The sequence below is a fragment of the Lampetra fluviatilis genome, chromosome 1 (genome assembly GCF_964198595.1).
Source record: "Lampetra fluviatilis chromosome 1, kcLamFluv1.1, whole genome shotgun sequence".
Classification (NCBI taxonomy): Eukaryota; Metazoa; Chordata; class Hyperoartia; order Petromyzontiformes; family Petromyzontidae; genus Lampetra; species Lampetra fluviatilis.
The window spans coordinates 19,461,210-19,476,896 of NC_136275.1; the positions used below are offsets into that span (position 1 = coordinate 19,461,210).

Sequence of the window (15,687 nt, forward strand, 5' to 3'; positions counted from 1 at the left end):
AGCTAGTTACAGTGACTTCCCTATAGGAACTCAACACAAACTACACTATACTGAGACACCAAGGTAGGGCAGGCATGGTCTGGATGGTCTGTACTGACAGAGGTTAATACTGCAAGAGGGGTTAGAAAAGGAAAGGTGGTGTCAATTAAATGTCAACTCATTCACACTTTGCAGGGCACATTGGCAATATTTGGAAACATGTAAGCAGCCTCTAAGCAGCCTGTGGAAACTCAACTGAGATAAGCAGGAACACACCTCAAAATAGATAACATCCTAACATATATGTAATCTACACACCCTTACCAGTATGTCAGTAATGCAATGTAGTTAATGCACTTAATACGGTATAACATGTATGCTTCTAGAGATATGTGAATCACTGTACACACGACCAGAAGTTTCAACCATGTCTTGAGAATTCAATTATTTTAAGGTTATACTGTTTTTATATCTGATATATCTATATATCATATATAAAAACAGTATATCAAACATGCATATCCTTGAATATATATAGATATATTATATACAAATCATAAACAAAACATATTTACATATAGTGAGTGTAAAGCAAATTCCTGTTTTCAGGATTACATTTGTAGTGGGTCCAACTGAGTCGCAGACGTTCCTTTTAGAGGCAACACTTTTATTTGTAACACCGTAACACAAAGGGGTAATTGCCCCTTCACCAGACTACGGCGAGTTACTGCTACGAAGGGTCGATCCCTCACTCGGGTCTCCGACCACGTGGTTGCCTCGTAGGACGGAGAGCTTCAGCTTGAGACGTAGAGCTTCCAGCTTGTAGATGTTGAGCTTCCAGCTTGTTGATGTTGAGCTTCCAGCTTGTAAATGTTGAGCTTCCAGCTTGTAGATGTTGAGCTTCCAGCTTGTAGATGTTGAGCTTCCAGCTTGTAGACATAGAGCTTCCAGCTTGTAGGTGTTGAGCTTCCAGCTTGTAGAATGCAGCGACTCTGGTCCCTCTCAGGGACCCGCCTTATATCCCTCTCCGGTCCGGGCCGCTCCGCCCTCGGCCACACCCGCCTTCCTGAACATTCTCGTTCCCTCTCGATCCTTCTCAAGAGCTCTCTCCGGGCACGTGATCATCCACTAGTCCCCCATCTGGAGCGCTCTGTGTGGACAGACCCGATCACGTGTCTACGGGGTTAACCAGAGTGCCATGGCCTGGGGCAACCCTGCCCCTGGGCTGACACTCACCCCCTCCCCCTCAGGGGAGCCCCCATCACACGCTGTGCGTGGTGCTCGCACTATCCCAGTGCTCGCCAAGCCCCGCTAGGGCTGGTGTCGCACACAGCTACCCCCACGGTGTTGTCCACGATGTAGGAACATCGAACGGCACGACCCGGCACCATACAGTGACATCCCCGACATCTCCGATGTCACTACACATTGAATGTATATTTTTATCTGCTCTACTTCTTCAATTATGCTTGTTTGAATACCACAGTTCATGACAGTCAAACAAAAACATCAATTTTTGCTAAATCGTATCACGTGTTGTCTTGAAATGCACTCCAGACCCAAACTATCGTGGCCTCAATTATACATCTCAGAACTATTGATAAAGTGTTAAATACTGTACGTATCGTAAATGCTATACTTCCTCAGGGAACCATCATACTACCATTTTTTAAACAATGAGAATTAATTGTCGTGGCGAATATAGATTACAAAATAAATAAGCAATGTTTCCATCGCATATCCATCCCTCCACGTAAAAATGCATTAAGTATCGGTTGGATGAAGGATGGATGGATGCGGCCTCCATGCACCATATTTGGTTGTGAGGGTTGTTTGATCATACTTCACCATTCTGGTCAATATGGGTTGGTGAACTGAGGGGCCCAGAACCAGTTCGGATATCACTCACCACCGTTCATTTGGTGCCGGGTATCGGACTCGTGTCACTGGGTTAATTCATAGCGCAGTGCGCAAACCACGGTGCCACTGTTTGCTCCGTTAATATAATTGTTTTCAGCGACGTCTATCCACTATTGGATGAATACATCGCCTATCGTAACCCCTCAACGCGGTTGCTTGATGGCACATGTCCATGTTACTCTCACGCGACTCAAGTTTGTAAATGACAGGAAAACCCATTCCAACAGAACCCTCTCCGTATATGGGGCTCTCAGAGGTATATGGGGCTCTCAGAGGTATATAGCAAGTGAATACTGATGACTATTGTACTGATGAGTCTAAGAATGAAACCAGTCTAAAGTTGTGCCTCATGTCTTGTTACATTTGCAGACAAACAAGTCGGTAAACAAACAACTTGCCAGGTCAGTTGAATATAAATATGGTGTAACATTATGTCACACTCTGATGTTCATTTTTAGGCATTGGTTCTTTTTGCACTAATCCTGGCTAATGCATATAGATCTATGGCCAGTATGTACAGTGTGTTTTACTGGTGGGAACATCCTGGTTACACCAGCCCACAGGGGATTATTGTGTCCGTCGTGCAGGGAGGGGCTGGGTGGGGAGGGAGGGGCTGGGTGGGGAGGGTGGGGCTGGGTGGGGGGTGGGAGGGGTGGGGCTGGGTGGGGAGGGGCTGGTCACCCCGTGGTGCCCTTATAAAACTCAACGTTAAACCTACTCACGCCGGCTTGTGCCCGCCCTCACAGTCGGGCATATTTGCGGAATACACCACGCCGCCGTTGACCCTGGCCATTGACCGAGCAACCCAACGTTCCTACCAGCTCCCTCCGCAGGAATGTGTTATGAGATACAATGAGTCTACTTGCGAAGGCGAGATGTTACCTGCCTCGCCTTTTCTGCAGGAAGTCGTGCGTTTGATCGTGACTCTGACGCCTGTATATTTGGAGTGTGCATGTTCTCCCCGTGGATTCTTCTCCGGGTTGTTCGGTTTTTCCTCCAACATTTAGAATCAACTTGCGTTTAGAGTACAGTGGTACCCCGGAGATCGAACTTAATTCGTTCCAGAAGGCCATTCGAACACCGATTTGTTCGAACACCGACTTAATTTCCCCGATAAGAATGAATATAAATGACATTAATTGGTTCCAGACACAAGAAATATCTCATTATAAAGCATTTTTACACGAGGTTTACAGTAATTACATGCATAAAATCATACAAAAAAAACAATAAACACAATAAATGGAATAAATGAATAAATATATGGAATAAATGAACATTGAACTTCACTTTACCTGTAGTAAGGAGAGTTGATGGCTTGAGTGGAAGGTGAGGAGGAGGAGGTGGTAAACCTTTGTCTGGGCAAGCGTCATGCACGCTGGCCATACGCATCTCAGCCGTACAGGTTCTTTCAAGTCGCGATTGCCCGTTCGACCTCCGAATTTCGTTCGGTTTCCGGGGCAAATTTTTTTTCGGAAATATCGTTCGAACACCGATTTGTTCGAGTTCTGGTGCGTTCGATCTCCGCGGTTCTACTGTATTTGGCTGCTCTAAATGCCCACATGATACGCCACTTCGTTGAGCTATCATTTGTGGCCAGGTCGCTTATGAAAAATACGTAGTTCAGTGGGCCTTACCTGGTAACATAAAATTAGTTTAGTTTAGTTTTTTCTGTGCCCATTGAAGGACGTATGCTCAAACTTACATGAAATTTGAATAACAAGCAGTATTTTGTTAACAATATTTTAATACGCCACTTACGGTAACTAAACCAATCCTTGACTGGAATCCTTAAGACAAAATATATTGTGCTGTATCAGCTAATATATTCATGCTTGAGCTGTGATTAAAAGTATGACAATTAATGCCAATTCCACACAAACTCATGTTCAGCACGTCAATTCTGCACCTATTTTAACAATTTTGAAACTATCTACAAAAATCTGTGATGGAGGCTCACATGCATATTTAATTTGACAATGATGGTATTGTAATAAGACTCTTTGAGACGACTTCTGGAATCCGTCTTTTATTCACTTTGGGTTACATCTACTTCACGCTGCTGGTAGACAACGTGAAGGGACAGATAGACCGAGAGAGACGCACTGCCACGTGGCAACTCGGAGCCCCACTCTCGCGTGGCTCCTTCCTCCGTTGGTTCCCGTTCTGACCACGTGTCATTCCTCTCTACCCCTATTTAATCCCCAGGTCACGTAGTACGCTTCAGCCAATCCTCGTTAGCCTGCGTCGAATCTTCCAGGCTCCCTCGTCAGCTCCCGGGACCACGCCCATGACTCATCTCCCCATTGGCTGAGGCCAAAGCCAGCAGAACCAATCTCCATAGCTGTCACCCTTCCATCACGTCAGGGCCATGCCCCCAGGCTTCCCCCCATTGGCTGTAAACCAGGACCGGCAGAGCCAATCACCATGACAAGGTGTGATACGTCAGTGAGCCGGATATTCTCATATTACATCATGAAGACAATATTGATGGTGATAAATTAAGATTATGATAATTATTGATAAATTAAAATGGTAATAACTAAGGATGGCGATGATTGTTATTGTTTACATCTTACTTACAGGCTGACGAAGACAATCAAGATAACATCAACTATGCTGAGCTGGATATGCGTGTTCTTGGAAGGTGCCAGGAAACCCCGAAAGTAACAGTGAGCCAAGAGTCAAGCGGCTTGTATGCTCGAGTATATGAGAAGTCACACACAGGGGCTCACTGTTAACTAAATGGAGGCATCTCGTCAGCTGCCGGATACGTGCCGTCTGGCAATTGTAGCCTTTGCATGGAAAAAGGTGCAGCACGTCATGTATACGCAACTTTAATTTGCATAATTAACCAACCAATATTTCCACAATTGGTCTCGACCTTAACATATGATTTCATATTGATACTCTGCGATGTGTCACTGTCAACTTCTTTCCAAGTGATTTTATTAACATTTTGAAGGCAGATATGGTGTCATACCTAATTCTAACAGTCGGCATTATTTTTTACCTTTCTATCTCTACCTGATGTCATTGATGAATGTCAAGTTTGTTTTTTACTTTACGTCATCCCAGCAATATTCCTTCCTGCCTGTCACCCTTCACTGAGAAGGCTACAACCAGAACCTGCAAAACTACACCTTCTGAAAAACTAGAAATCCTCATCGGGACTCAGAGAACTTCATTGAAAAGTTTCCATAATGACTAGTTATCGTTTAATGTAAAAACATCGGCTAGTCGTTTACATTCTTACCTGATATGATTGCAATAACGACAGCAATTGCATCATATTCTCCTGCATGCTAAATGAATAGTACATAAGATTAGTAAACACTGAAGCTGTTCTTTTATTGAAAAGCTGTGGAATGAGGCCGTGAATTAATAACAATTGCTTTATACAGCATCGTTCAATAAAATGTCGCATGTGGTGGCATCACCCAGCGGTAGCGCATCCACCGCTTGCTGCAAAGGTTTGTGGTTCAAATCCCATAGGCCGCCCAGGTCAATACTTCTGGTAAATAAACCGCTGCTTCACTGTGGATGTAAAAGATCTCGTGACATCATTTGAAACCTTTTGGGCATTGTGTGCTGACGTCATGGACCAAATCTGCTCAATTTTATTTTTAAAAAGATTACCCACACGTTACTCAAATGTCTAAATTGGAATCACACGTAGCAATCATCGCCACCTACTAGCAGGCTAATGCCCACTTGCAGGCCAGTGCTATGTCATCTCATGCCGCAGAGGGACAGCTGGCCTTTGAATTTTTGAGATGAGATGTGATGTCAGTTGCTTTGAGTGAATGAAGCATATCATTTCCATATTACAGTACATGCTTATAAAATTATTGCACGTGCTCTCCAATGGCACCACTTGATGGTGTCATCAGCACTCGCTAGCTCCGTATTGGGTAGCATTCTTGCACTCCACACATCTGACGTCTGTATTGGAGCTGTACATCTGAGGGCTGCACACCACTGCAAGCAGAAGTAACAATGATAACATTGATCCTGCACTCACAATACATGCATTGCATCATGTTCACCTGAACAAATTTGCAATTAAATGGAGTTTTCCGTCGGTTATTTTACTCCATGTTTAACGACACCCCTGCATAGTTCCATGTCATAAAATTGTATTAATTTCATTAAAGCACATGTCAGAGTCCAGAACACAGAGTGCACTACAATAATGCTCAACATCCCATTATACGAAGACCTACATTGTAAACAGTGCCCTGTTGACTTGCAATCCTCAGCAACCATGACACCAGGTAAAAGTAAATACATTATGCAAGGGTTCTCTAAGCATCATACATTGCACACTGACCTTGTTTAATGTTATGAAACTAGCTGCACGATTAACTAAAATAGCTGCATGACTTACATTCCAATGTGGCCTGTTATCTTTATTTCTATTGGACTCTCTCAGACAGCCATGGGAATATTGCTATTAATTACAATATGATGTCACGTCCTGATGTAAATACGTGGCCATGTAATGGTTCTGTGCACAAAAAAAACACAAACCTGAATGTACACGCCGCACCATGCATGACTTACCGTCTTAACCAAATGAAAACAATATTGTATCCATTTCATCACTCTCCGAATGGGCTGTTTGGATTTTAAAACCTAGTTTAAGTATTTCGAATACATCATTAACTTGCTTTTGTCAATGTCCTCATGTTTATCGCAAACCCGTTGTATATGTCGTGTCTTCAAGTGCGTTGAGTCTGGGTACCATTTCCCATAGTACAATTGTTATTTAACATACCCTTTGTAAGTATTTTATATACGTCTTATACGTGTTACTGTATGAGTCAGAGAGTTGGAATTTTACGAGGAAAATAGAAAATAAACGAAAGGTCTTTTGAATACAGGTGCAGGCTACGGATAATTGGAAACGTGTGGATATATAGGATACACAACCTGGCAGTTAGTTATATAACATCACAAAACAACGTGTACATGTAATTATAAAGCGGAGGCAACGAGTATGTGTACAATGGAAAAGAGAGAGAGAGGCTTCACGAGACAGATATTGGAGTGGGTACCCAGAGGATGGCGACACAGAGGAAGACCAAAAAGCCAATTGGTGGGAAACTGTGAGAGAATATTGAAGGTCACGTGTCGAGTTTCACCCACTGTGGTATCCATCAAAATAAGTTATGATGACACGGTGCGGTGGCATCAATTAGCATTGGCTATGATGACCTGTGAACTATTTTTGTTTTAGAACCTGTACGGATTATGATCCGAGTGAAGTGATTGTTTTACACACAAGGTTTTGGTGCTGCTGGTGTGTCTGTAGGACTTTTATGATGTGGAATCCCTTGAAATTAAAACTATCACCTCTCCAACATCAGGACTCTCACAATCTTGAGCAAACAATCGATCAACAGACAGACATCACGATAACATTCCGGACGAGGCCCGCTACCTCACGAACCCCAACCATGTTTAGAAACGTTTACAAGTTCTCTGTGTCTCGCCAAAGCTTAATCAGAGGTTGGCATACCGTGCCAGACTGGGACCAACAAGTACATGTTAGCTTAGCAAAACAAAATTTGACATGGCACTGTTATGGTAAATTGGATATAGACGCGTTCTTTGATGTTATAGCTGGAGAGGATGACGTTGACATTGTTACCATCAGATACCGTCACTCAACCATTTTAATGAGATAAACAAGTATTCGTTTGAAAGTTTCCATTTTTTCCATCTGCTCCGCACCCACTGCATTCACATCTTACCACAGCAGCTCGAACAATCGGGATGAATGATCTTGTCCTTCCCATAGCCCGGCATGCAGTGTGCATCTTTAAACTTGTACAACGAGCCTCCAATGAGATATATGGATGGCAGAGTTTCCAGGAAGCGCACTATTCTCTCCTGCTTCTTGAAAAACGACTCGACAATATTACTAGCCTGGGGTGCAAGAACGAACACATTTGTGAATGTCAATTAGGCAATCCATTCGAAGCCTTCAGTGTAATCGATGTCTTCGATACCTAAGAGATTAATTGACGTTTTTTTGGAGCTTGTTAATTGGGTGTGTGTATTGTTTCGCATGATGAACGTCGTGTAAAATTTCTTCATACAATTAATTAGCACTGGGAATTCAAATACGCAGGTTAAGCAGTATTACATGACTTTTTCAAATATAAAATACAAACCTCTTTTTCTCTGAGGTTTAAGGAGACTTCACATTTCTTCATAGAAAGACCATCGCATGTCTTCAGCCAGTTTTTGCCATAAGGATCAACTTGGGGAAAAGCACAAAGACCACAGCATGTTTCCAAGTTGCAAGGCCTCACTAGTAAAAAAACAAAACTCGTGTATAGGTGTAAGGTTCATGTGTCATATAAAAAGCAATGCTCTGTTAAAAGGCTACTATGTTTGTACATTTCTAGAACATATTATTTCTAAGGAGATGTTCAATAAAAGTGCAATTAACTATACAATTTACATTGGGTGGCTCGATTGTTAGAGCACATGATTCACAATTGGAAGGACGTGAAATTGAAAACCCATTTGGAGATCGACTACATTTTTCAACCATCCAGGATTCATAGAATGAGTACTCCGAAGCAAATCAACAATTCTCATTCTATGGAGATTCCGTGCTATCATAAGAACGTGTGATTTTCACAATTGGATCAAGGCTATGAATGGTAGCTGAGCCCTACCCCATGGTTGCTTGGGCCAGGAAACCACTGTGGCTTTTCAGTTTAAGGCCCATTATCTACATTGGCACACATTTTATATTGCAAACAAGGAAACTATTTTTACGGTTCATAAATGTACACATGGTGTCATAAACAAAATAGAGCACAGCAAAATAAAAATCTACCATACAATACACTATTAAATTACTTCATTGTATATGGTTACACCGCTCTAAGTTCCGAAAAAATGTATACGGCACCAAACTCCGTGTAATGTGTACAGTGCTTGGTGTTACCTACTTCTGTATACATTACTAAGTAACGATTAACATAGAATTTAGTAATTTGTTCATCTGCTATTGAATGACGGTCTCCTTATGCTGGTCAGTGTGGGTCGGTGAAGTGGGTGGACCAGGAACAGTTCAGATATGAGTAATTATATAAGACAAATTAATACTTCTAGATTTGAAGCTTTCGTGACTGCAAGGAATCATATTCTTAGGTTTTTTCGGTAAAGTCACGTAGGTAAAACATCAAAATTAATGAAAATAAACCGCGTCCAAGCCGTCGTCCATTGTTTTGGCCCCGCTCCCCCCCCCCTCCCCCTCCCGATGCGTTGTGCTTGGCGCCCCGTGCTGTCTTTGAGCCCCGCCCCCCTCCCTCCCGATACGTTCCATTCATTGGCTACCACATTCTGATGAGCCCCCCCCCCTCTCCTCCCCCCTTCAACTTGCTTATAAGGGATTACTTCTTGAATCATTGCCTCACTTGATGCAGCTAATTCGGCTGTGACGGTCCCACCTGATGACGGAGACTTGTGTTGCCTCCGAAACGTCGTGATTTTTGTTTTTATTTTATTTTCATTAATTTTGATGTTTTACCTACGTGACTTTACCGAAAAAACCTAAGAATACAAATTAATACGCTTAAAAACATTATAAAGAGTAGCTGAATGAGAAAACGTAGTCCCTAACTCTCTTGAGTTGTCCCTAACTCTCTTGAGTTAGGGACATTTATCGACATAATTTCTCAATATCAGTGTATCATAGGTACATAATGTAAGCAACAATGGCAGAAGCACAGCCACTGTGGGTGTCGTGGGTGTTCACACACCCTCACAACGTTTAGATATGGCCACGGGACACCCACAAAATTGTGTACCCCTGGTCAGCACACAAATGCATTCACACACTTAGCACACACATGCACAGTCAAATAGCATTAGCAAATGATGTATCACTCTTTATCTGTCCTCTAACCAATAACCAGTCGGAATCTGATTGCGGTTAGGACACCCAAAACGTCCAAGGTGTGGCTGTGGTGTTGAGTGTTGCGAACCGACAAAGGAGATCTCCAGCAGGTACTGTCGGCCCACGTCGCGGTACACAATGGACTGACACACGAGCATGGGCCGCACCACCTTGCAGTACAGCCGGCGAAGGAGGCCATTGAGCACCACCACCAGCTGGTCCAGCACCAGATTGTTGTTGTATCCTGTGCAGCTTGATGCATAGTAATTCACCAGAAAGGTGTGCGCCATCTGCACCTCGCGATACGCTGCAGTAGGTACAATGACATGGGAGGGGGCTGCTTAAGCGTATATGTTGTACGTTGTATGTTGAGCTTATTTCGCACCGTACGTAGCCAATTGTTTGGCCAATTATGTCTTATATGAGAGGAAATTGAACTGACTGGGGAAAACACATGCACACGAGGGAGAACACTCGAGACATACACAATTTGCTTGTCAGAAACCTACTTGTATATATGTATGTCGAATTTCTTTCACATTGTACATAGCCAACCGTGCTCATCAGAGGTGCGGGGGGAAGGTCACCAAACTAAACACAAAGAGCACTTCTAAAGAAATGAGTTTTCAATCTAGATTTAAAAGTGCATAGCTCCAGCGGCTTCCTAATATCGGAAGGAAGAGCATTCCAGACGGCAGCAGAAACGCATCTGAAAGCGTGTGATGTGGTGACCGTCTTTGTTCGATAGCTTGCCAAAAGCCGCATCGAGGATGACCGGAAGCCACTGCAAGGATGCCCATGTTCATGTTTATGCAAAATTGTTTATTGCCGCAGAGAAGTTAGCTTGTTGGTCAGCATGTGGTAATAAGGTGTATTTTGTGCATCTTTCAGAAACTGAAAAGTTATTTCCGAATCACTTATCGTGATGTAAATGTAACATTGTGAGAGGATGTCTCCGATTTTGTCATTCAGTGATCTTCCTTACTTTCGATCACAAAACAGTAACATACCGTGGACTATGAAGCTCAGTGAGACTCTCATAAGGGTGTGGTTTTCTTTCTCTTTGTAAGACAGAACGCACTGGTAAGGACCTGACATGTTGGGCAACATTCCATGCAAAATGAGCCAAGTGCCTTCATGTTTTTCTTTAGTATTTTCTCCTGTAAAGGACATTGTACAATGACATGGAAAAACACGGAAGAAAAAACACCTGATGGAATAACAAAATGACGTACTATAATGCTTCAAAATAAATACTGTCATAGTTGAATGAACGTGAATATCAAAACGTTATTTTTCATTCGTAATTTGTTAGGTAACAGTGTGCTAGAGAAAAGAGGTGGCAAAAATTGGTGTGACTTATGGAAAGCTTAAGTGCAGTTGAACAAAGAAGCAGATTTCAATTTTTACATTTCAATATCACTTATTTGAAACGCACATGTGTGAACATGGTGTATACTGCCGTGGAAAACAGCTGGACAGACCTGGAATGAGATGTCCATTTGGGCCACCCCACGCCACATGGAACTCTTCATAATGATTCTCCTGCTGCTCTTCCCGAAGGCAGTGGATGAGCGGGCTTCTTCCATGCACACGCACATACACATCCACTTTGAGAAGGTGGACGTTCAATAAAGGGTTAATATTGGCTCATTTTGACCAAGACTTCATGTCCATCACACGTTATATCAAATGAGCTTCATTTGTATAAGTAGTGCAGCATATACCAAGATTATTATCTACTAACTGAGACTCCAACATAGTGCTATGCAAATAAACATAAATATTAATTTTTGTGTTCACAAGGACTCATTTAATATCGTGTCATGTTATAATTTTGATGGAGAGTCATTTGATCGGCCATATTAATTATACATGTTTTTGTATCATTTGGATGGATGACCAGCACTCACACAGGTTGTCATCGGCATCGGTGGCCTGCGCTTTGTTGTCAGTAGCAGAGGGCAGTGGATCAAAATCCGTAGTTGTGCTGTATTTCAATGCTCCCACCTTTAATCATCTATTCTCCCCACCTTCACCAACACACACTTACCCGCTTAATGAAGTATGGTAAACCCATACGAGCCGTATTGCATGGGAAGACCCTCATCCAGTGGTGGATAGACATTTCTATATATTCAAATTCATAAAAGGCATCAATTTACTCCTACGAGAGGTGGTATTTATATCAGTAACTTTAATTAAACAAGCAGAATTTACCCAAGTTAAATTTTCATACGCAGCAATGTGGACTATAAATGCATGGTGTTGATAACTTAACTACATGGATGTACACGTTTTTTTCAGAAGCAATATATGTAAATGTGTGATAATGTGTTGCTGTACTGCCAATAACATACCCCACACAACTTAAAAATGTCACATACCAATGTCTACACACATGTCCCATGATGGTGTGATTTTAATAAGTGCTGAGCTTAATGTTTACCTTTCAGCTATAAGGTTGAGATACTGTATTAACCTCTTCCCTACTGATCCACTACAGTACGCATTTTACCTGATTTGTGTTCTCTCCCATAGATGGACTTGTATCCTACACTCAGAGGGCCGGCTTGTATTTGGGGCTTGGCTAGCTGTCCATTGTCTGTGTATACGCGACAAAAAACATCACAAAAATCACAGGCCCACTTCTTAATGCAACGCAAATCCACATTACGTGGCAGTAAAAGTTAAAGCAGCACAAATATTCTTGAACTGATTTAAATGAGAATCATCTCTGTTAAAATGCAAATTGGAAACCAACTTGTGTGACTGACCATTGCAGCATTATGAGCAGAATAGAATGTTTAAAACACCTTCAAATTAAATAATGCCCTTTATTTATCTAGATAAACGTTACGAAGTCGTAAGAAGGTTTGGCAACATCTATTATTGGGTGTTTGTGGGACATCTTCATGTCTGTTTTTAATATAAACACCCTCATAGTAAAAATTATTTACTCAACTCCTGAGATCCTACATTTTATCTTCACTGCAGAGAGGTACATGTAAAAGGTATTTGTTGATTTACACAGATGTATGTGCTTGCATGTATACAGAATATACCTAGGTGAAGGTTTATACCTTGATTTAGAAAATCACGTTTGTAAACAAATGTATTTTACGCGTTTACCATGTAGTCATAACGTTCTGCCAAATGTACTCAATTTTCAAACACATAAAAGTCACTCAGCTAAGCATGGCTTAGTTATTGGGGTTTTGAACCATAAACTATGGGAAGCTTATATTCAATCTTGATTTAAAGCTTTCGTGACTGCAGGAATCCATACTCTTTGGTTATTTCGGTAAAGTCACGTAGGTAGAAAAAATAATAGATCACGACGTTTCGATCGCAACATAAGAAATCGTCATCAGGTGAGACAAACACAGCAGGAGAACTGCTGACGCAGGAAAAATTATAATAAAAATTAAGTGAATAAAAACACCACGACGCTTAGATCGCAACACAAGCGGTCGTCATCAGAAAAAGGGGGGTTAGCCTCTACGGGAAGTTTTACAATATTATTTAGAACATTAGTGATGATGTCCATTAAAATGCTGAACAATAATTTACAGCCATTTGTAAAACTATTGCTGGATGAAGTCCTTCCAGAAATCATGCTAGGAATCGAACTCAGCTCATCAGCTTACACCTCTGCACCACCACCGACTCTGAGCAATACATAACGGTAAGGCATTAAAGCAACTGAATTATATGTACTGTATATCAACCAACAATCATATTTAGTTAAATACTGGCTTGATTTATAAGGAATAATTACACTTTTAGACAACGTGCAAATACAAATTTAAGACCGGGATCCTTGTATTGTTGAATCCCAAGACACTTAGAAAGTGACACACCCTCTTTGTTAGCGTTTATACAGCAGTTATTTTGCAACGTTTGTATAAATCATGCAATTGCACAAGAAAGGTTCCCCTTACAGTCCCATGTGTGTGTTTTTGGAGCCAAGGCATACAGACTTGTGTGCTGGATGTTGATTAAACGACCTTGATCCCGTCGTTAATGTCCTGTATGGTTTATCATGAAGTGAACTAGACTTGACAGGACCTACACCCGTTAACGGTCAAAAGCACACAGCAGCGTTTACCTAATTGCACGTTAATAACAATCCACAATTAATTTCAGGAAAATAATTAGATATACGTGACGCAATTATTATGCATTTGTATATCATGCATGACCGTGTTATCACAATAATGCAAATTAAATATTTTTTAAAGCAAAACATGTTAAAAAAAACATCCGTTATTTGGATGGCATTTGCAGAAGACATCACAATGTTACAACGATACTGTGTGACAATGTGATTATCTGCAGTGCAGTGCGTGATTATTTGCCTGTAGCTGCCAATAGCTCTGCCCCCGTGGCCACTGCAAACAGCAGCAGAACCATGATCCCTGGGGCCCTTGGTGAGACCCTTGGGGTCTGGGTTGGCCCAGCCAGGGTTTTCTGGGCCTTCATGGTGCCGGTCTAACCGAATCCCAACCGACTCTGTCCCGAGCCTCTCGGGCACGAGGATGAAGAGGGGATGGAGGGGTGGAGATGGGGGTACCCACCCCACACCCACCACCGTGGATATTTAAACGGATGGTACATGCTCGGAGTTACCCTGGATAAACTTGCAAGACGATTTCCACGATGGGAGAATCAGATGTTAATTTATAGTGGAGGAATCCGATGAGCTATAAAGTTATTTTTCCACAGATGTCCAGGAGGTTTCGGGTAAGACCGTTACAACAACAATACAAACACATACAACTAAACCATACCCCGTCCTTCCAGACAGAGCCCACTGAGGTAGGAACTTATTTTAATAATAGCTCAATAATAGAGTGGCCCTATCATTTGGACATTGATAGCAGAGGGGGGATGAACACGTGGATCAGAGAACAAATGCCGTGAAGATGGATGTCCCGAGGTATCACAGGGACTGTGTAAACGTGAGTAGACTCAGGTAAGGTGGTCGAGGTATTTTTACTAGGCAACTAAAACAACAAAAACACGCCCGAGATGCACGGAGCGATGAAAGGACCGTGACACGTGGTGGTGGGTCACCGGCTTAGGGATGCCTTCATCCAGCAGTGGACAGACCACGTCTTGAGATGGTGACGGTATCAGCAATTGCAACTTTTTACCGCTAGCAGTGTGGATAACGTAGAAACACACATAGCCACATGTTTTTTGTTTAAACACATTGACCCATTTCCTCGTTGGAAATGTGTTTAACGTTGCAATTCCCACCACCCAACAATTTGCCCCAAGGAATCACGTGCGATGTAATATTGTCAGCTGATTATAAAAAAAATATTGTAAAGCCTCACAACAACAACAAAAATCAAAACTTAACTCCAAAAATGGGAATATGTTCATCGGATAAAATTATTGCAATGAATCGCTGTGGCCGCTACCCTAAAAGGTTCCACATAACGCGTTTGCTGCCCTGCAAATAACTTTTTCCAAAATTCATGCCAACGCAGGAATTGCCACTGAGTGGGCTGAACAACAACAACCTTAGACTCAATCACTGGCAGCGAGTTCAAATTCATTCTGCGGTGGACTCAACCTATCATCTTTCCGCGGCGGATAAAACGAATACCGTACCGCCCTGTGTTCAAAAGTTAACAGTGATCTTCCCGAACGAATGCCCTGCACAGGAACTTCGAAGCCTGCTACGAAACTACGGAATTCCGACCACGTGCGCTTGGGGTGGAAGATGAGCAGCACTGTGGGTTGTCGTCTTCTTTGGTCATGGTGCACCTAGCCTGGCAGAAGTTTGTTTGTTGTTCAGATTCAGAATATTTACACTGGAGAAATCCGATGATTGCTATATAAAAATCCTT

At 42.2% G+C, this 15,687-nt stretch overlaps 1 protein-coding gene across 1 annotated transcript; it reads right to left on the reverse strand.

The window, feature by feature from the left end:
* Window positions 1-5,788: 5,788 nt before the first annotated feature.
* On the reverse strand, window positions 5,789-11,324 carry LOC144936870 (zona pellucida-binding protein 2-like). Its single transcript, XM_078864102.1, has 6 exons — window positions 11,308-11,324; window positions 10,834-10,983; window positions 9,912-10,130; window positions 8,082-8,170; window positions 7,659-7,833; window positions 5,789-5,880 (listed from the first exon to the last, which is right to left on the reverse strand). The coding sequence occupies exons 2-6, from the start codon at window positions 10,931-10,933 to the stop codon at window positions 5,789-5,791; spliced, it is 675 nt and encodes a 224-aa protein (XP_078720228.1). The 5' UTR covers window positions 10,934-10,983; window positions 11,308-11,324.
* Window positions 11,325-15,687: the final 4,363 nt, after the last annotated feature.